The 21335-nt window shown below is 41.9% G+C and overlaps 1 protein-coding gene across 2 annotated transcripts; it reads left to right on the top strand.

The window, feature by feature from the left end:
* Positions 1 to 5464: 5464 nt before the first annotated feature.
* MYOZ1 (myozenin 1) lies at positions 5465 to 21297 on the top strand. 2 transcript variants are annotated; one of them, XM_019293487.2, is made up of 6 exons: positions 5471 to 5628; positions 7743 to 7844; positions 8757 to 8938; positions 17423 to 17657; positions 19754 to 19913; positions 20749 to 21297. In XM_019293487.2, the coding sequence occupies exons 2-6, from the start codon at positions 7769 to 7771 to the stop codon at positions 20978 to 20980; spliced, it is 885 nt and encodes a 294-aa protein (XP_019149032.1). In that variant the 5' UTR covers positions 5471 to 5628; positions 7743 to 7768; the 3' UTR covers positions 20981 to 21297. The 2 variants fall into 2 exon arrangements, with proteins under 2 accessions (XP_010410533.1, XP_019149032.1); XM_010412231.3 differs by lacking the exon at positions 7743 to 7844 and having other exon boundaries at positions 5465 to 5628.
* Positions 21298 to 21335: the final 38 nt, after the last annotated feature.

The following is a 21335-nucleotide window of genomic DNA, read 5'->3' as shown; positions in this document are numbered from 1 at the left end:
CAGTCAGAAAATCAAATATATCCCATTGTATTCTCAGGCTCCAAATCTAATCTTAAGATTAACTCCCAATTCATGTTAAAAGTCTACTCAGTTTCTGGGTCCTGAGAGGTTGATTGTGTTCAGTTTAGGACAAATGTTAGCAGGTTGCCTTTTCCAGACATATCTCACCCACAGATAGCAATTCTTAAGCACTGCAAAAGACACTGAGATCAGCTATAGGACTAGACTGCAGGCTCTGGACATGTGTCCAAGTGTAATTTTGTGGATGTTTGTCAGCTTAATTGCAAGGAGGGCTTCCTTATGCAGTGGTCTGGAGGTAGGTTTCAGGACTATTCAGCGTATTTGTGATGGAGGTGTCACCTAAAAACACAGAAAGGGACAGCAATGTTTGCTGATGCCAAACCTGAGCTTCTGTCCAACCAGAAGCACAGCTCCCAAAGAAGTAAGTATACAGATGCACAGGCTGCAGATTAGGACTGCATCCTGTTTTGCTTAATAAATCTGACATAGTAGGATTATGAGCTACTCCAGATGGTTTGACACATTGCAGGATGATTGCTATATCCAGGGCTCTTGATTAAATTCCCTGTTAACCTCTACAACCTTCTCAAGTGAGAGTCATTTCCTCTTAGAGCAGATCATGTCAAAAGGAGCCAGACAAGCAGACTCTAAAAGGTGGAACAGGAGCCTGCCAAGCCAAAGGATTACTGAACAGCTATTTAGCAGGCTAGGAATTAACTTGGCCTTCAGTACCCACCTTTGAGAGAAGTTTAAAACCAGAAAATAGTAAGGTGCCTAGGGGAGATATCTACCCCCAAACAATCATACCCGATGGAAGGAGAATGTGCAGCAAAGAGAAGAGCAGGGAGGCATGTGGCATGCAGGAAAGACAAGGCCATTCCCTGACAGTACAGACCTATAGCTTCAACGGCCACTAGATGTTGCCACTGTTCTTCTCTCAGTTAACCTGGGGTTTGGGCATTCGCCTCATGTGGTGCTAAGTCTGGAGGGTTTAAAATCTTAGGAAGTCCTTTCTTCCTAATATATCCTCTTTTGACGTTCACATATGGTGTTGCTCAGTCCCACATACCAGAGGAGAAGGTCAGGCTCATACCAGGGAGTTTTGGCAGCGAGGGGCTTGCTGCAGCTTGGAGGGGATTCCTGGGTGGTAGCATGTGGGTCACACAGACGAACAGGCTGCCCAGCAAGTAACACACCATGGGAATGGCAGCTATTTCCATATACACTCCAGCTCTGTGGTCAAATGCGACATATTTCTGTCCTAGTCCTATGTCTTATTGTGCATTAAGCCCACTTAGTGGCACGAGAGAGCCTGGCATTTACTGTTTCTCCTATTTTGGTGCTACAAAGTACTGACAAGTGTTCCTGATGTCTGTGTAAACTGGAACAGGTTAAGAATACATGAAATATTTTACATTAAGAAAAATTATATTTATATAATAATAATAACAACAACAACAACGAGAAAAAAAGCAACAAAACAAGAGTTTTGCAACTTTTTTTCAGAACAGATTGAATCATGTTGGAATCTACTGTTTATGAATACTTTCAACACACATCAGTCCTGGGCATCAGGGAAAAAGGGGAGCAAGGGCAAGTTTTAATTATCCTTCTTTGAAAAATTAAAATGGTGAAAACTGATGCTGTTTTCCTGACTTCCACATGATCAAAATGTGCTCCAGAGACAGCCCTGCTGATGATGCTTCTCTGAAGTACTGCTATGTCCATCTAGCACAGTGTAATAAGGCAGATTTCATGTGCTGCTCTTGAAATGAGTTTGTAGGCACTGACAACTTTAAGTTAGACCATTTGAAATTAGGTGCACAGGAATGCAGTGCAAAAAGAAATTAATTTTGAAGATACATGTCAGAGAAGGCAAAGCTTTGTTTAGGCTGTTTAACAAAGGCCACTTAAACAAAGGGTATATTTGGAAAGAGAGAGGTGGTCACAATGAGATACAGACAGTTTCTTGCATGATTATAAACTCCCTGAAGTGCTGAAATGTCCTACAGGCATTAATGAAAAGTCCATGCAGTTAAGCAAGGATTAAATTTAGCCACCAAACCTCACCACACTCCAGGTAAACCCTTCCACCCTAACCAAAACTAAACCAGCTCATCAAGCACAGCTTGTAGTAATTTAGAACCCTTAGCATTGACTAGCATGAGTGGGTAAGATAAGAGTAAGATAACTGACATCTTCTTCTCTATGCTGAGTTCATTGCATTATTTATGGCAGGGCTAGCAGGTTGGTACAATATTGCCAGTGCAAAAAGCCATTGAAATGCTGAACCTGGCACCATGGCAGGACACAAGGGAAGTCTCTGCTAGACCCAAAACTGACATTTCTAAACTCATGAACTAGACGTTCCTGTGTCTCAGGAGAAACTGTGTATAGAAAGGAGAAAGGAACAGGATTTAGCTCTCAGTGGTAACTGAAAATAAAGACATATAATTTTATTTGAAGGTAGAATAGGAGGTAATAATCTCAGTTTAAGGTGTGTCTTGGTGCTTTAAGTGTCAGACACGAGAGTACTTTATACAAATCACCCTAGAAATCCTGGTGCCATACTAAGAGGTTCAAGGCTCAGCCTCTGTTCAGTTCCTTCCAGATACACTCTGAGGTCCCATGTCTCACCTGGTATATGTATACTTCTCACATGAGACCTTGACTAGGCATACAAATGCTTTATTACCATCAGATCATGGTTCCCATCACTCCTTAAAGCTGGACTTCAGGGTCCTTGGCCTTGCCCCTACCCCTGCTTGCCTCTTGCCCTTTGGGCTGGGGATTCACAGCAGACTCTTGTCTCCTGGAGATGGCTCACCCTGAACTGCTGTGAGTGCCTTGCTCCTGGTCCTAATTGCAGGGCATGCCTGGTCATAGCCTGATTGAGATCCTCACACACCATGCTAGACATGCCTTCTCTTCATCTTGCTATTGCTTTTCCCTAGTCTCTCTTGAGTTTTATAAGAGGCATCACATCTGTTTCCTGCTCACTTCCAATGACCAGCACTTCCAATTACCATGGGGCACGCCGCTCCCTTCCAGCCTGCTCAGCTTCTCTCTCTCTGCAGCTGCCTGGGGTGGGAGGAAGCAGAAAAGCACCAGGTCATGTGACAGGGAAGAGCAACCACATACTTCCCTGCTACATCATGTTTTGGAGCTACACCATGCCTCAAAATCCATCAGGTTTCCACATGGTATCCAGCTGGCACAAACTGTTCCCCTAAGGTGTAATTTGTGCTCAGGAAGGCTGATGACTGGAGAAATAAAACAACAGCTACAAAGTGGTCTGAAAACACCTGTTGGAAGCAGGCAGAGAGGAGGTAGAGTTTAGCATCAGTCTAGTTACTGCAAAAAAGTGCCATATAATAGTAGCTGCATTTCTCAACTTCTCACCCGATGATATAAATCACATTAATTTCTCAGATGATTATCAAAATTGAGCTAGAAATTTCTTAAATTTAGACATAACTCTACCTCATGCCTTTGGGAAAGGAGAGGCAAAGAGCTCTGATTTTAAGCAATAAAGCAGCACATTGTGTTTCTTCTCACTATGCCCCTCCATATGCCACCACCTTGTGGCACGCAGTGTCTCCCTTGATGAATAGTGTTTAGAACACAGGGAATTTGACTAGGAGAGCGCATCTCAAGGAGCACAACTGGATGCCACAGCAGACACTGGGCACTCTGGCCAAATGTCAAGCACGGTGCTAAACCAATCCAGGAGAATTAACATGGTGAGAAAAATACTCCTCCTTGTACAATCTGCAGTGAGCAGGACTTGGCAACACCAAGAGACCCACTCCTCTGTGGCCACCTGCACTTGTGCAGAGTGGGTGTGATGTGTGTTCAGATGGTCAGCTGTGATAGTAACATTTGACACCCTCCATCTTTGTGCAGATGTAAATGCCTTCACCAGGCATGAAGCTCTGTGTTGGTACCCAGAGCAGGCAGTGGGTGTTTACAGTTTAATTGTGCTTATTTTACACTGGCACTGCTCCAGGGATTTGCTCCTGAATCACCAGCATGGGAGTGTGAGGGCAGGATCCAGGCTGGACGTCACTCTGATGTATCATCCCAGCTCAGAGAAGGATGAAGTGCTCTTTTGGGTAGTGGAGAGCTTATGTCATGCTGTTCCAGCAGATATGAATGAGAGAGAATCAGAGCTGTGAAACAGGCACAGTGCAATGTATACATAATGGTTATATGGATGCAAGAGCAAGATGGGGAACTTTAGGCCAGGAGAATGCCATATGTGCCCTAACTCCAAGCAGGACATAACGACTGTTTATTGCCCATAGGAATGTTACAGCAGTCTTCTACAGGACCTTCCTAACAGTACTGGGGATAAACACTTAGCGCTTTCAACCCAGTTATCACACTGGAAAGTTTTACATGCCTTTGGAGCAGGAAAAAACAACAGCAAAGTCTAGGGGAAAAGGAAAGTGGCTGTCTCCTGATGTTTCTTTATATCAACTTTGCTTGCAATTCTCTGTGCAGATGATTTTCTACTATAATCACAACCATGTTTTGGTTTTTTTTCCCCTCACTAGACTAGAGTCTAGGATTATTCAATGGGCTACTTGATTTTGATCCAATAGGGATCCAGTCTTCCAATGTAAAATAGAAAGAAAATGTTTTCTGGAGGATTTTTGCATTATTCGGAAGCTGAAAGGTATGTGCATCTTTGAGTACTCCAGTAAAATGAGATGTTTCCTTCATCCTAAAACCAGAACCCAACTGGGTAAGCAGGAAAAAGAGGAAGAATTGCCTCATAATGAACAGGAGTTAAGGGGAGTCATTTGCATGTACAAAGCTGCACCAAATGCAGGCTATCAACCCTATTTCTGTCATTAATCAGGAAATCAATTTCCTTGCTCTTTGATTCAGTTGGGTTTCCCATACATATAAAATAGCTACTTCTTAGAATTCTGTAAATAGCCTTCTAGACTTTGTGGGTTTTCCTACTACTCCTTGTTTCATGCATACCGTTATTTCGCTTCTGTATTTTTTGACGCATTTTAGGAAATATGTATGACAGCCTAGAGGACACTGGGATGAATGATTAAGAAGGGGCAGAAGGAGAGTGTAAAACAGAGCAAGACCCATGATAGCTTTTGAGGCATTACTGACAAACAGGATATTGAGAAGGTTTTATGAATTCCATCAAAAAGCAATAGGAGGAGGAAGAGGGACTGCATGTTTATTTGAACAAAGAGGAGGAAGAAGTGAGCTGCCTATGGAGTGCCTGGTCTTCCTGGACATTGGGACAGTGACTGCAGGACACCTGAGGTGCAACCTTTTCTTTTCCCCTCTCCTCAGGAATGGCAGCAGTGCTATCTGAGACTCTGCCCCCTGGGTCTTTGGCTATTAATAAACACAGGATGCCTGTGCGAGCAGCCTTCAGGAGTCAAATTCAGAGCACTTTGCATCAGCACTTTGTGCTGGGCAGAGCTTGCCTGCACCCAGGCACGCTGGGAGAGTGGGGCTGCTGGACAAGCCTCCCCAGCAGCACCCAGAGACGGGCTGGGAGGAAGCAGCCACTGCTGAGCTCTGGGGCACGCGCATGAGCTGGTCTGAGCCTGGCACTGCAAGCCTGAGGTGAGTTGACTGGGCAGCAAAATAGTGTAGAGCAGGTGCTGGAGAAGTAAAGACTGGTTTGGCTTGCAGCACCAATGACTGTTGCAAAGACCAATGCACAAAAAGACAGAGGAACTGAACCAGGAGACAGAGCTGAGGGAGAAAAGCCCTTGCTTTACGTATGAGATAATGAGGAGGAGGGGGTCTGAGGCTCCAGCAACTTCTGGGAGGGCTGAGAGAGCAGTAGTACCATGTAACTCTGAACCCTGTCCATACTGAGAGACTGCTGTCCCTTTCCTTATGCAAGACCAATTGCATGCAGCAGGTTTTTCAATCTTCAATCCTGCTGAATTAGTAAAGGACAGTGGAATGGGATGGACTCGTCCTCACAGCTCCTTGGGAATTAGTGTGAGGAGCACAGCTCCCCACCATGGCTGTCCCTTTCTGCCTTGCCCCAGGGAATCCATGTTTGTGGCATACAGATGATTTCTCTGTTTTGCCAGTTTTAGGACCCATCAGATGGGCCATAACCTCTCACCTCTGCTGCCTCCTGGCAGCATTGCCCCTTTCCTGTCAAGCAGGGCCTGCGTCTTTTATACGGCCAAGCAGATGTCTGGCTGCTTGAAGAGAATGTGCAGCGTGTGCGTCATGGCTGCACCTGCTCACACTTGCTTTGGGAATACCCCAGGATGGGCTCGTTTATGATGTGAACTACACAGGCAGCATCTCAGTAAAAGGACAAGCCTGCAAATCTGAAAGAAAAACTAATCCAAGGGAGTATCTGCCAATGTGATTGGCACTGTTTTTCTGTGGCTGGGCTTCTTTTAACAGTTATCACCACTCCATCACATAAAAATCATGTTGCAAAAGAAGTAATGGTGAAATGAAACTTTAGAATACACAGGAGATAAAATGTCTTGATCAGAAGGGTAGTATACAAACTCCTAGTTCCAGCTGTTTGCTTGCTAGTTTTAAAATATAACTCATAGTTCAATGTTTTTCAGTTCTGAAATCTTAAGCAAATAAAGTACAAAGAATCACAAAGACAGAGGTGGTTAGTTATTGCTGCTGCTTAAGCCAGTGGGTCTTTGCCCATTTTTCTTTGTATTACATTGCACTGTATTAAGTGGGGATCTGTCCCCTATATGCTGTTGTTTGGGCATGGACAGTGTTGAAGTGAAGGCAAGACATTTGTTCTACTTACATTATGTGTAACAACCCCTAAGAAGGACTCCCAGGAGCTGCCTGAAATGGAATTGCTGAGATTACTCCTGATTTTCCCTGGCTTTACAGTTCAGATCTCTCATCCTATCTAGGGACAAAGATGGGGAACACTGTACCAGAAGAAATCTCCCTCTTTTCTTTCCCCTTTCACAATGGTATGGGATAAGATCAATACATAAGATAGAGATGCAAATGACTTCAAACAAATTGGGTGAACAATTTTAACAGGTTTTCCTGTGCCTTCTTCCTCCAGCCCTTCTGTAACAAAACAGTAGCAGTCATAAAAGAAAGAACTACTTAGAATTTTGTTTTGTTTCTTTTTTTTTCCCCTTCCAAACTTGCTGTCTAGTAGCTTTCTGAATACCTATTCTAATTCTAATGGGACTATCTAAATACCCAAACCAAAACTGCACATGATTCAAAGTGCTCCAAATAACTCACGGAGAGACCTGAAATCTTTATCCAAAAAATATGTATTACCATCTAATGATAACTGCATGTTGTTATAACATTGCATCATAGAGCAAATTTTCAAAGTGACACTCTGTTACCGCAGCACAAGGCGATAACAGAGTATCCCTATGGCACGTGTGGATTCTGGGAGACCGCTGCGTTGCAATTAAAATGCCTCTTTTGGATGACAATGCTATATGGCACTTTGGCAATGCCTCTGCTGTGATCTACTACCATATTTTGTGTCAGAATGCTGAGTCTCCACAGAACCCCACAACAGCCTACTGATGATACTCTGGATGGGATGATACCTTTCACCAGCTCCATCACGGGGAAGGGATAGAAAATAACCTGTGTGTGAAATGAAGGCTGTGTATCTTTTACCTGTAGATGGCAACTAAAAGAGAGGCGAGAAATACATTTCCAGTGTTTCATTCTCCATTTCCTTGTGTATTTAGAGCAAAGCAGAGAACTCTTTGTGGGAATGCCCCTTGCAGGGACTCCTGCTCCTGTTAAAAGGAAAAAGTCCACTAAACTCATTGGGAAGCTGACACACGAAGGTAAGATATGCAAAACTGCACATGTAAGAATTGTTTGGATTTCAACCTGAATTTCAGCCTTTAACATTTCACACCTTGTCTGACTGAACTCCCAAAGCAAGACATGCAGTGAACATACAAGGAGGCAGAACCACAAATTTCACTGAAGCCCAGCCTTCAATCACGTCACATTTTCTACCTTACAGCTGAAAAGCATTGCACACACTCGGGCCAAAAGTCAACCTAGATTGCACTCTGTAAACTTGCATTCTCCTGCAGCACTAATTTGGATGCACACCAGGGTAAATGGATAGAAAACATGATCTTTTACAGGTATCAATATTGCAGTGCCTAGATATATTCTATGCTGTTCTCTCTCTTATAACCTTTGTCTCATACTTGTTTTCTCTCTCTATGAGAGAGTTGCTTTGATTCCAGCACTCATTAGCTGAAAAAGACAAAGTCTCTTAGATAAGTTAATAGAGCAGGAAGAATATAACCTGGAACATTTTTCTTTCTACAGAATATGTGTGTACTGGGTAGGGTAACCTTTTAATAACTGTGACATCCTTATCTTGTCTTTACTTTTGACAGCATGAGGAAGGTTTTAGATGTTTGGAAAAGTAGTCATTTGAGGCAGTACTCAGAAATCCTGCTGCACGGACTGAGATGCTTCAGATGTTGAAGACATCCATCTAGCTCCACCCCTATGCAACTTCTCTCAGCAGATTTGCCTTGATTGCAATCCAGAGTAAATCCCAAACATCTATATCCAAAGTGTCATCAATGTAAAAACTTCGTGCATAGATAATTTCCTAAAATCTTAGTTTAGAAGAGAATTTGGGTGGTGTGAAGTCACTACCAATGCTAGGAAACAACAAGAGACATGGACCAGAGTACTTCCTAAAGTGTCCCACTGTATATGTTTCGTAGCTATGCCACAAGAGGTGTCCAAGCTGAACCTGGGGAAGAAGATCAGCACCCCCAGAGATGTGATGCTAGAAGAGCTTTCTCTCCTCACTAACAAAGGATCCAAGATGTTCAAATTACGTCAGCTGAGAGTGGAGAAGTTCATTTATGAGAATAACCCTGATGCCTTCACTGACAATTCTGTGGTAAGTTGAAGGTTAAAATTCTTCTCCATACACCCAGGGAAAACAGGAATGGAGTGTGCCCAAGCTCTCCTCTGTTTTACTGGGGGGGGGGGGGGGGAGGGGAGTCAGGGAGGGCCTAATAGCAAAGAAGTAAAGGAAGAAGACAAAATTACATAAATACACAAGTTTTACTTCCTTTTGGCAGCAGCATTAGTTTCCTCCACAAATATTTGGTATCACACATACAGAAGCATGGCAAAATTCAGTACTGAGTGATGAAGGAAAGGCTGCATGTTTGGCAGGTGTTCAGACCTCAGGGCAGGGCTAATTGGTTTTGAACCCATTCCATTTCTTCTTTGCATGATGGCAACGATCCATAGAGGTCTGACTTCAGCTCCAATAGATGCATTTCTATTTTTAGTCTAGGATACTTTTATGCTTTCTGCTGGACAGGGTCCTCTGCTCACATCTGCAAGTTCCACAAGTAAAACCTCTAACCTGACTCTGAAATATTGTCAGTTAATTTGCTAGAAGCCCAGTTTGTTTTCTTCTAAAATAATTTCCTTTCAGGGATGGTGTATAAATTCAGAAGTTCTTTTTCTTTTCCCTTTCCCCTAAGTTAGTATTGTTATTTAAACTTCTTTCTACAGCTAGTTGCAGGGGTAAAGTCTTTTGAAGACACCTAAACTTTTACAAATGAAACTCTCTGTTCACATGATTATCAGAGTTCAGTAAAACAAATAGAAAACGTTTAAGGTTCACATGCATTTTGATGTACCACCTCATCTTCTGATGTTCTTTATAATTGGTTTGGTGACATTTTATCCCTTTATGGCATCTATTCTCCAGTCCAAGGAAACTTAAGGAAAACAATAAAAGTTAAGCTGAAGAAAATGTTCTGCCAAACAAAAACACACTAATTTTTAGTACTCTGATGTTTTCAAAAGCAGCAATAAGAAAATATCTGTGGTTCACTTCTAAAAATGACAACTTGGAAATCAAAATGTGGAAAGATGCCTAATTAAAAAAAAAAATTAAAATTACAACAGTAAGATTACAGATGAGGGATGGCAGACCAGAGATATAGCAAGCATATCTGGTAATGTTAAGCTTTGGGCAGTTTCTTCATCTCTTTGTGCTTTAGGTAGTCCATTTCTTCAGTGAATTATCTCCTCGAAAGAATGTGAGACTGAATGGTATGTTGAACTTTGGACTCTTCAAATGAATATCCTAGAGAACTGCATGCTGTTTTTATAAATACTCAGCAATCTCAGAGCTCCTAAAACATATGAGGGCCAAGTTCATATGTCAGAATCTGCTGCAGTGAGGAGGAGTGAGAAAATAATAAAGTAGTGAAATAAAAAGGCTAAAGCCCAAAGCCTCAAAAATTTGAGGGTGTCAGTAAAGAATGTCCAATCAGAACAATCAAAAAAAAAAAAGTTGTGACAAACTGACTCAAAACTGGACATGCACAGTCACTGCATGACTAACATTACAAATGCTGATGACAATTGCTTCTCTTTTGTTAGCTGCCTTTCCTACTGTGTTTATTCATCTGCGCCTGACTTTCACTCCATACCCTTTCTGTAGTGAATCTATCTCTCTCTATTTTGTAAGAACACCTCTGCTCCCAAGATCTTTTAGCATGACTGTTAAGACCCTGTGCCATGGAGAAATGTAGTTGGGGGTTAGAAAAGACTCTAAAAAGCCTGGGATTTTCTTTATGGTTTTGCTGTAGGAGAACCATGGTATGGTCTCCAAACAGCAGCTGGCACTCTGCTTAAAATCCTCCATGATTCACTTACAGGTCTTCTCTCCACATCCATGGTACAGATAACAAAACTCCATTTGGTCAGTGCAGGAAGACTTCACTCTGCCCTACAGCCTTTGCTTGGGGTCAGTTTAGAAAGATCACAAACATAATTGTTACTGTTTTCTGGCTACTCCATGTGCTCTCTGCAAGGACTCTGCCAGGCTGCATCCACTGCCTCTGCGGGTGACTATTCCCATCGCAGGAAGCACGAGTGAGCAGCTTTGCTGCAGTCAGAGCAGGAAGAAAAACTGAGCAATCGAAGCAAATGAGTCATTGTCTCAGAGAGCTGGGTGCTCTTGAGCAGGTAAAGGCAACAGATCTGTAGCCTGTTATCTTTCAAACCATCAGGACAGTGCCTGACCTTAGCACCAAATAACTTTCATCAAAAAGCCCTTTTGGTTGCAGTATCTGATTAGCTTTCTTTTCTTTTCCTTTCTTGCTCCTCTATCTGCTCAAAGGCAGATGCAGAAAAGAAAGCTTAAACAAAAGAGAAGTGTGTGAGGAAGATGATGGCAGAGTAAATAAGTCCTACTGCTACACCCAGTTACTTCCCCTTCCCAATTAACTTCCATGTCCTTTGCTCCCCATCCCAAAGAACTTTTTGTCTCTTTAAGGCTGTGGGACAGTGAAGGAATTTGAAGCTGGTGGTGGGTTTTCTGCTTTTATGTCATAGATTTCTTAACTATCTTGTCTTAAAATATTCTCAGGACACACTTAAGAAAGCAGAGCAAGGCAGGTCTGGGATGGAGTATAGATTGTTTCCTTCCCACAAAAGAAGCTTACCAGCAAGATAATGTAATATAAAAACACACAAAGAGAAAGGTTATTAAAAATAAATCCAAACCATATAAGGGGTCCCAGAATAGCCTGTGCTGTAGCCATAAACCTTCCACACAAGGGAGAAGATCTCAGCAGTCATGTGTCATTGAACCACCCTTCTGCTTCTCTCCTCCTCCTTCTCCTCCAGCCAAAAATCCACACTGGACAATCAGATCACTCTCCTTACTTGAAGCAGAGAAAACATATATATTGTGTGTACACGAATGTCAGACAGCTCCATGCAGAAGTGAAAACCTGTCACTCTCTCTGTCACTGCTGCAGCTCTACCTGTCCAGTTAAAGGCAAATGGTAGCTAAACCCCCAGTAAAAGGACTGACCATTCCCAACATCAGTAGAATGAAATGCACTTCCTACTGTGGAGCTGTTTTCAATACTGTGACTCTGTTCAGTTGCAAATATACAGTACAAGGGGAAGGTTTTAGGGAGGGGTGAGTTTGACACCAATATCCTGCCAAACAGGGAGAATTTGGGCAACATCCTCCTTGTTTGGTGCTGTGCTGGAAAAGCTGGGCTCTTCTGAACCCTGTCTAGTAAATCAGATGTAGGATTTCTTCTCCTCACCCCAGGCTGTACCACCCACAGGAACTGTGATTCTCTCCATGTCTCAGAGGATATTTTCAACTTCACTGTGGAGCTGCAAGATATAATTTATTACTGACTAAAGACCATGATGAAATCCTATCTTGCTATGTGCTCTATTACTGTATCATCTGGCCAACTAGAGAATGAGGGAAATCACTATGTTTATTTTTTAACAGTGAAACTGAATCGTGGGGTAGATTAATGAGTCACCCAAAATCACAGACAGGGTCTTAGTCTTGTCTTTGGGTCTCCTAAATCCTTCTTCACTGTTCAGCAATTAACAGATCAGAGTTCACAGATCTTTCCTTCATAATGCTAAATTTGTTTGGCTTCAAACACATTAAGACCACGTGAAACAATATTTCTTAGCCCTCCAGCCTCACTCATTATTGCCCTAACTCCTTTTGAGATCCCACCTCTGCTTTTGAACCTCAGTGTAAGACCTTCTTGCTGTCATCAAGTGGAAACTTTCTAACACCTCGCTGAAAAGCATTAAGGGGAAACTGAAAACGAAGCCATAGTTACGTTTCTTGGATGTTGCCATCACACTGTCTTTCTTCCAGTAAGAATCCTTAAATATAGTCCTTCTGCTAGTCAAAACCTGTGGCTTGATTTGGGTTACATGTAGGACACCTTCCTTTCCCCACCAGATCTTAATTTAAAACAAATAGGAAGGGGAAATAACCAATATCTAAATAGACAATTACGAGCAGTAGTACCTCAAAAACCACACAGACCCACAACCAAAATCCTCACCTTGGTGCTTTCTTAGATTCATCCACAAGTTAAAATGAATGCAGCTTCCAATCATGGCAAAGCTTGGATGAAAACAAGCTGAACATGTGTTGGTAATTTCTGCTAGACTTCAGGTCAAGAGGTCTCTTCTCTTAAGCTGTCACCAACTGTGAAACTAAGAAGTCAAAAGGGGTTAAAGAATTGGATTACTGCTCTTCTGGATAATGGCAGGAGTTACTCAGTACTCTTTTTGGTGCTGAACAAGAACTCAGAGGAGCAGGCAGAAGTAGCAGGAAGAAAGTGGAAGTAATTATGTTACAAACCAGAAGTGATGCTTCACAGCAGACAGCAGTACACAACCAACCTGCCTCAAAGGTCTTACATGATAAATAGCCAGGCATGATACAGTGTCTAAAGGAAAACAGTGATCGAGAAACAAAGATGTTATCATGCAGCTACTTGGTTTATTACACGAGCATGCACTGATGGCTCTGTATGTCCCTTAATGTACTTAGATGAATGCCAGTCAAGATCAGTGGAGGTAGGGTTAAAGGGAAAATGTTAGGAGAATAATTTTGTCTTGGAGCTCTGTTCTGCATGGCATGTTAAACCTTTTGAACAAACATTACAGGATAATTGCAGGCTAAGATACAAGTCTCAGGTTACGACCTAAGTGGAGCGAGCCAGGTGAGATTGTAACTCCTCTAACAAAATGAGCCTTGCTGTGCTGGAGCTGGATTGGTGCAGAAGACCTAGGGGTCCCCCTATACCCAAAGCTGCTTAAGAGTGAACATGGAGTCCGATGCATTCTCATTCAAGAAGTGACTGGTGTGGAAAAAGCAGAGTAACAGAAAAACAGCCTTTTATTTTCCACAGCAATTTGTTGGAGCACTGTGAGAAAACTCTGGACCAAAATTCTGAAATGAAATTTCTTTCAGCCATGAAGAAAATGTGGCAAAGATGATATAAAATATACAAATAAGATCTAATTTTGGGTAGCATTAGATTAAAATTCCTGTTATTTAGATGGGTAAATTCAGGCACAGAGGCAAAAAATATTTTGCCTAAGATTAAACAGTTAGTCAGAAATGGACCTGGAAATAGAAAGCAGGAGCTCAACCTGCTGTGCCTCTTGGGGTAGCAAGTTTAAAAAAAAATAGTGTAAGATGCTTCAACAGCTTCTTATTTTCATCCTTTTTTAAGAAGTGAATCATAAGTTTAAGGCTATGCAATTCCAAATGAAGGACCAAGGCCCACGCTTTGATAAAAACAGCAGGCAGTCTATGAGACTCTCCAAGTGTCTGAATTTTAAATCTCCCATCCTACCATTAAGGAGCATTTGAGTGGCTGCCACGGAGACAACGCAGTCCAGTAACTTCAGAAGTGTTAGTAACTACATAGGCATCAAACTTTTGGGGAGCTCTTTATCAGTGAGGTGGAAATAGAAACACATTTGGTGGCCTCAATCATTTCCTTTAGGGCACAGCAAGGAGCTGAAGAGGAGCACACAGTGTCTCTCCTGGGGACTGCCTGCAGTGACGTCAGGGTCTTGAGATACATAGAGATCTCAGCTCCATTAGCTGGATCATCTTTCATTATCTGGGTTTTATTAGGCACATGCTCTAGAGAATTCAGAATTTGTCCATCTGAGCACTCAGCCTGCAGCAGCAGGCACTTGCTAGCACTAAGGACTTCAAAGACATGAGCCCAATTTGTTTAGCCAACCCAGGGGACACGCCACATGAACTTGCAACAAGTGTTCTCTTATTAGAGTGGATTTAGGGATGCCCAGGGACTGATAATACCCACTACTTCCAGCAATGCACAGACAGGAGGAGCCATGTGATCTGTCCCCAGACCCAATAGGAGAAGGTTGTCAGCCATCTCAATTGAGTCATCAAACTGACATTCCTGGACTTCTCTCCTGGAACTCCCACCAACAGGGTCAATCAGTACTAACTGAGAGGCTGGTTTTATGATGTGAATATGCACATATGTAAAAGCTTCACATGCTGTTAGCAGTGGCCCAAGACATGCATTCTCCTCAAGTGTGAGCTCCAAAACTCAGCTCTAACACTGACCAGAGGTGTGCTCTAAGTACTGGAGACAAAGCTGTACCTACACCGTTTTAACTATGTTGAGACTCCTGCTTGAGGATGTTATTCCTGAGCTCTGCTGTCTTTGAAAATCTTTCAAAAATATTAATTTCCCTTTGTCTCATGCTAATTTGAGCTAAGAAAAACAATTGTGGTGGCCAAAACTAAAGAAAATTATATTTTTGTTTTACCAGGTGAGTAGACTGGGGTTTTGCATGGAAAATGTGTCTTTCCTAGCTGGATGGAGTTGCCTACTTTTAGCAGATCAGATGTTTTCTCAGCAGGCCCATGAAGAAACATGAACCAGCCTAAGGCAAATCAAACTAATTTAATTTGCAGCTAAATAAGATTTAGGAGTGGCTTTCCTGATACAGACTGTCTGTTTCAGAGAAACTTCATTCCTACTCAGTGATAATACTGCAATTCAAAATAACACCAGATGACAATGATGCCCCTCCCTGGTCACATCAAATACTGTGAGCAGAATCAAACCAGCCCAATTTACTGTAGCTCATATTATACTGATGCTTTGTGACTTTTTTTTCTGTTGCAGGAGAGGCATGTAAGTAACCACAGGAAAAGAGAAATAAGCATTTAATTCTCAGAAAGGGCACACAGCATGGGTGAAACTTGAAGGAAAATAGATACAAATTCTGTTCTGAAAGTAGTGAGCAAATCAGTAGAAGCGTTACCCTTGCACATATATTAACATCTTGAAAATAACCTCATTCTGACCCCTAACCCTCAAAATACCCTTTTTTTCAGTTTGCCTTTTTACAGCTACATAGCTGCCACGCGTAATTGAGGAGATTGCCCTGCCAGCTCCTGTGTACAGCTTAATGCCCACAATCCTCTCCCCTCTCAGTGCTTCCTGACATTCAGAGGAACATTATCTCCTCTGTTCCTAAAAAGGGAATTCCCTGCAGCTTGGAGAAGGACAGACAGTCCCTAAAGGCCCTGGGGGCACCAGCTCTGCCACTTCAGCCTGCAGCTGGCTGCCTGCCTGGGTTGCAGCCTGGTGACCTGCTGTGAAACCCTGGACACTGTTGTGGGAGACACAGGGAGCAGAGGGTTAGCTAATTCTGCCTTGAGCCTTGTGGGGTTTTCACTTCTCGACTATTTTTAGTTGACAGAACAGCTGGCCTTGGAAGCCTGTTTACAGCCTGGAAAGCTTCTTTCTGCTGAACTGTGCTAGGTGTAAGAGCCCTGCGAAAGCCTTAACCCTTTGAGAGCCAGCTCTGAGGCTGCCTGAGATTAAATTATACAGGTAGAATTGCAGCATGAGGAACCACAGATTCATTCAATGTCACTCACTTGTATTTTTTGCATCTTTGTGCATCTAATAGCCAATCTCCTAGTCCAACAGGAAAGACCTTATGGGATATATAACCCAGGTTACTTGTATTATGTAGCTGTGTGGCTGTACTACACAAGAGATACCTTTTTATGTCTGATAGGAGTCAAGTTTTGATGTCACTTGTGACCAATACATGAAACATTTTTCTGAACATACTATATCAGTTTCTATTCCACACGAGCATTTATTAAAGTTTCTGTGTGCCAAGACAGGATATTGTGCCACAATGTACACCACAAGGTCTATAAATCCTGCATGAATTGTTTGCTCTTTTACTATATACTGCAGGGATTGTGCCTTCTAGCCTGGACAAGGGAGAGTGGATGGTCTGCAAAATAAGACCCATTTAATTTTACTGATGCATACAACTTTCTTTCTTTCTTACCTTGTTGCTGGTCAGATTGGGTTTGCTAATTCACATACTGCTACAAACAAAATTCTTCCTTTTTGTTATTTCCCCTTTGTAGTCTCCAGGAAGTACTTTCTGTTTTCCCAGGCTGCTATCTCTTCAGTCTTTCTCAACATATAAATACTCCTCCCCATACAGACCTTCATATATACAGAAAACAGGCAAAAAGGCAGACATCTCCCCAGTTTTTATGTTGTCACAGACAACCTGCTGTTCTGGTGGCCTGTAACACTTAATTCCCACACTGTAATCGAGCCGGGGTTATCTTAACTTTGACATGAAAACATTTCCTTTTTCTTGCCCAGCTTGCTTTCCCACAGGTTAGCCAATGCTATTTCTGTTTGGACTTTTGCCTGCTCCAGCAAAAGCTATATTTCCTTTCCCCTCCTCCTCTATTTCACATTCATCATTGTTGGGGGCAATAACATCCTGATCATATAAAATGACTATGAGCCATGTGTGTTGCCATTGCCACTTCTGCTGTTCCGCAACTGCTCCCATACTGAATAGAGAGAATAACTCACATGAAGTTATGCCACTGGCTTTGTAATGGAGACACAGAACTGGTCAGATCACAGAGACTCAGGAGTTCACGTTCTGAGACCCAGCCCTGCAAACATGAATAGACCATGTCCTGTAACAGGGATTCATACACTCTTTTCTCCTGCCCTAGGATCACTTTCAGAAGTTCATCCCACCAGGAGGGCATTATGGGGAAGATGCTCATGCCTATGCCCACGGGCGGATGGTAGGAGGAATGCCAGCTGGGCAGCATGGCTCCAGCACGCAGCAATATCCTGGTGTCCCTCCTAGGCCTGGAAGCAGAGGAGGAGCTAGAGACAGTGAAGGGGAGCATGCAGGGAAATCATCTGGAAGTGGTGGAGAAGGAGGTGATGGTACTGACAAAGGCAAGTATCTCTCAGCAAGAACAAATAGCTAAAGCTATCACACCACGTGCCAAGCTCACTCTTAAGGACAAGCAAATTAATCTAACACCTGGATTCTTCCAAACAAAGTTCCAATGTAAAGTCTAGAAGAGTTGAACTGCTTTTAGCTTGATGGTTTTGTTTGTGTGCTTCTATGTTGCTCAGCCACAGGCAGGAGGCAGAAATACCCTCCTTGACTGGACCAAAGAAATTACAGGAAACTTACCTGCTGAGCTCCTAAGGCTGACACAGCAGTAGGGCAGTATAGCTATGCCATGCCAGTGTGGCACTCCTTCCTTTCAAGGGTTTCATAGTGACCACTACAGGAGAGAGCAGTATTAACTCTTTAGATCAGTAGTCCAACCTGAGTATCAGACTTTAGTATCTGAGCCCTGATTTCAAATCAAAGCTTCTGCCTAAACAAAGAGCTCTTTTTTGATTATCTTCAGAAAGGAACAGCAATATTTCTAAAAGTTATCTGGTAACCACCACAGGGCCACTGAGGCAATATCTTTATGAGTAAAAGTAGTTTTAATTCAATTTAGTCTTTGCCTCCTTTTATCCTCTGTTTAATTTGGCCGGAAATCTCTAGAAACAAATACCTTGTATAAGAATCAGCAGATGAAATCATAACTTTAACAGTCCCTATGGGTTTTTACAACAAAAATAAAATTTTCTTGGGAACCAGGAATAACTGCCCTGAGTGACCAAATGAATGACTTGTAAAATCCAAGGTTTTTCACTTACATTCTGGAATAATGTGCATTTTATATCAAAATCAGCTTTTACATTTCCTGTGAAAAAGCAATCTGTATAGACTCTTATAGTCTTCTTATAGGAGATTTTTCTTCATTGTTATCCTGTGTGCAGGGAGAAGGAGGATTAGTATCATCCTATAGCTTTCACTGCAGAGACAGATCCCAGCTGCTTTTATGTTTCAACCCTAGCAATCAATTTGCTTATAAACTGCTTAGTTTAAATACTTCACAAAGAAAGAGTTGTTTCTATTTTTTTAATGAAGATGAGATTCCTGTAAATGTCTGCAATTCTCTGAAAGCAGGAAACCCCAGGACTTGGCATGGTTTGAAACGAGCAAGACAAGGAGAGAAGGTGTGATAAAGAAGAAAGATTCAGATAACAGCGTTCATTCTTTGCCACTTACTTCATAAGGATTTGTTTTCTACACAAAATGTAGCATCAGGAAAGCACCAGAATGTCTGACTCAATTAACCTATTATTCTCATTGCCCTAATCAAGCTAAGCAGAAGTCATTGCTCAGGAGTTTGAAGGTTTATGAAGGATGAAAATATTAAAAGTGTGCTACATATCAATACAAAACTCAATGCTCTTACTAGCAAGGTGGTATTATACACAGCTGGGGAAAGGGAAGGGAAGGGAAACGCAGAATGCAATCCCTTGTCTAAACTCATTTGCTTAATGGAGTAGCTAGAAGCTAATCTAACATTTCTAGCAATCAAGTGTCTGACTTTACAACAAAGTGCAGCTCCATAGTCACATATATAAAATAGGATTTTAACTTCCAGTGAGATACCACATAATATTTGCAAAGTGCTTTTAGCCATCCTCTAACATCCTGGTTCAGGAGGGGAAAAAGATGAATGTCTGTTCATGTAATCACAAAGAAAATGCCATGTCATGTCTGCTACGATCTGACAGAAAAAAAAGAAAAGTAAATTAAGAAATTAGATAGCATCTTACTTCATATAAAGCTTCCCCCATGTTAGTGGAAGAGATGATGAAGTAAAGACTTTGGTTCTTTCTATATGAGCAACCAAAAAGAAGAAGAATGAAAAATTAGCTTTCAAATCTATGCTTTAATGCAAATTCCTGGATCAGTGGCTCTTAGACTAAAGTATGTCTGCTTTTGTGGCTAAGGACAGAAGTGGTGTATGATCATCTTTTTTAAACAGAAACCTAACCAATAAAAGCTTGGATTGATGTAAGAGTTACAGAATCTGGAAACAAAGCTGGTGCCTCAACTTCAGTAGCAGAATACAGAAGCACAACGCAGTTAGAGTGTCATCTAACTAGACTGCTTTGCCTTCCTCTGTTTACAGATGGAAAGTCAGGAGGCAAAAAAGTTACTATATTTAAAACTTATATTTCCCCTTGGGAACGAGCGATGGGTATCAGCCCTGAGGACAAAAGTCAGTTCAACACGGACTTACTGTCATACAGTCCCAAAGCTGATTTCCCCCATTACAAGTCTTTTAACCGGTAAGTCTTCTTAGATATTCAGTGCAGTTTATTTAGCAAGAGAAAACACAGTAATGCTGACCATAGCCCTCCTGTCTTGTGCATTGTAAATAAGTTTTAGTTGCATGTCATTTTGCTCAGCACAGTTATCTGTGGATGAAATGTTTGGAAGACTACAAAGAAAAAATACATTAAGAGCTAGAGATTTTAATTCAGATTATGTACAGAAAACCTATGCAGTTGGATAAGAGGACTTTAATCCTATTTTCCTTTCTTTCTTTCCCCATCTGACCTGGAGATTTAGCTTGCCACTGTTTTTACTTCAATCCATTGAAGTACAAGAGGTCAGGAAAAATACTTACGATCAGCAGCCATATACCTCACAGCACTTCATATATGAATCAGGATGTTGCTGCTGTTTCTGATACATACTGAAAGTTTTACAAATATTTCTAGGGCAGCAACAATTTTTTGTTAAGCTCTCTGTACAATTTTGCCACCCATCTCCATAGCCTCGGAACATCAGTACTGAGGACAAACCCATATCCCACTCACTTCTGCAATAATGCAGCCTCTGCCTGCTACATGTACAGAGTACTAACAGGTGTGAAAGGTGTATGCTTTGATGGAGGTTGATGCAACAAAGGTGAAGGAAATGCACAGCAGTGTGCATATGTGTTCACATCATTTTAGTACATGAGCAATGGATACATCTATGTTCTCGTGAAGGATTTGCTGGCCAGTCAACTGCAACAGTAGCAAAATTTAGAATCTTGGTAACTTTGACTATTTATTTTATAAATCCTGTTGTTTACCCATGCTCTGTTTGCTAACTCCATGTATTCCCCTATGACAGGACTGCCATGCCTTATGGGGGTTATGAAAAAGCAGCCAAACGGATGACCTTCAAAGTGCCTCAGTTTGATATCTGCCCTTTGCTCCCTGAATCTCTCATGATATATAATCAAAATTTCAGCAAAAGACCCTCCTTCAACAGAACTCCAATACCTTGGATGCCTTCAGGAGACTTCTCAGAGTACCAGACTGCAGTCAATGTGCCAATGAGTGGTGAAACAGAAGAGCTGTAAATCCCCACTGCCAAGACCTTCCCTTTTTTCTCAGCCCTTTCTATTTGCAAGTTAATAGTAAGGAGCGGAAAGTTCAACTCTAGTTCTGTCAGCCCTTCCTTTCTTTTGCCCATAGCCAAGGCAAGTTCCTAGCAGGTTCTAAACGTCTTTTCACTGTATTGTTAAACTATATCAGACACAGTTTGAGAAAAAGGAGCTTTTTATTCACCAGCACATAAGAGGCCAAGACTAAGGAAGTGTTTTTCTGTTTAGCAATGCTACATGCTGCCTGTCTGATTGATAATAAACCTGTTTTGTCATACAGTAACAAAAAATAAAACACCAAGATGAAAAACAACTTTTGTGTTTTCTCCTT

Source organism: Corvus cornix, chromosome 6 (assembly GCF_000738735.6).
Source record: "Corvus cornix cornix isolate S_Up_H32 chromosome 6, ASM73873v5, whole genome shotgun sequence".
Taxonomy (NCBI): Eukaryota; Metazoa; Chordata; class Aves; order Passeriformes; family Corvidae; genus Corvus; species Corvus cornix.
This window is presented reverse-complemented; position numbering and strand designations above follow the sequence as displayed.

Excerpts from the sequence above, each read along its gene's own strand:
- MYOZ1 (XM_019293487.2), top strand. The coding sequence starts at position 7,769 with ATGCCCCTTGCAGGGACTCCTGCTCCTGTTAAAAGGAAAAAGTCCACT. Across the intron at positions 8,939-17,422 it reads CCTTCACTGACAATTCTGTG|GATCACTTTCAGAAGTTCAT; the intron begins GTAAGTTGAAGG and ends CTCCTGCCCTAG. Across the intron at positions 17,658-19,753 it reads AGGTGATGGTACTGACAAAG|ATGGAAAGTCAGGAGGCAAA; the intron begins GCAAGTATCTCT and ends CTCTGTTTACAG.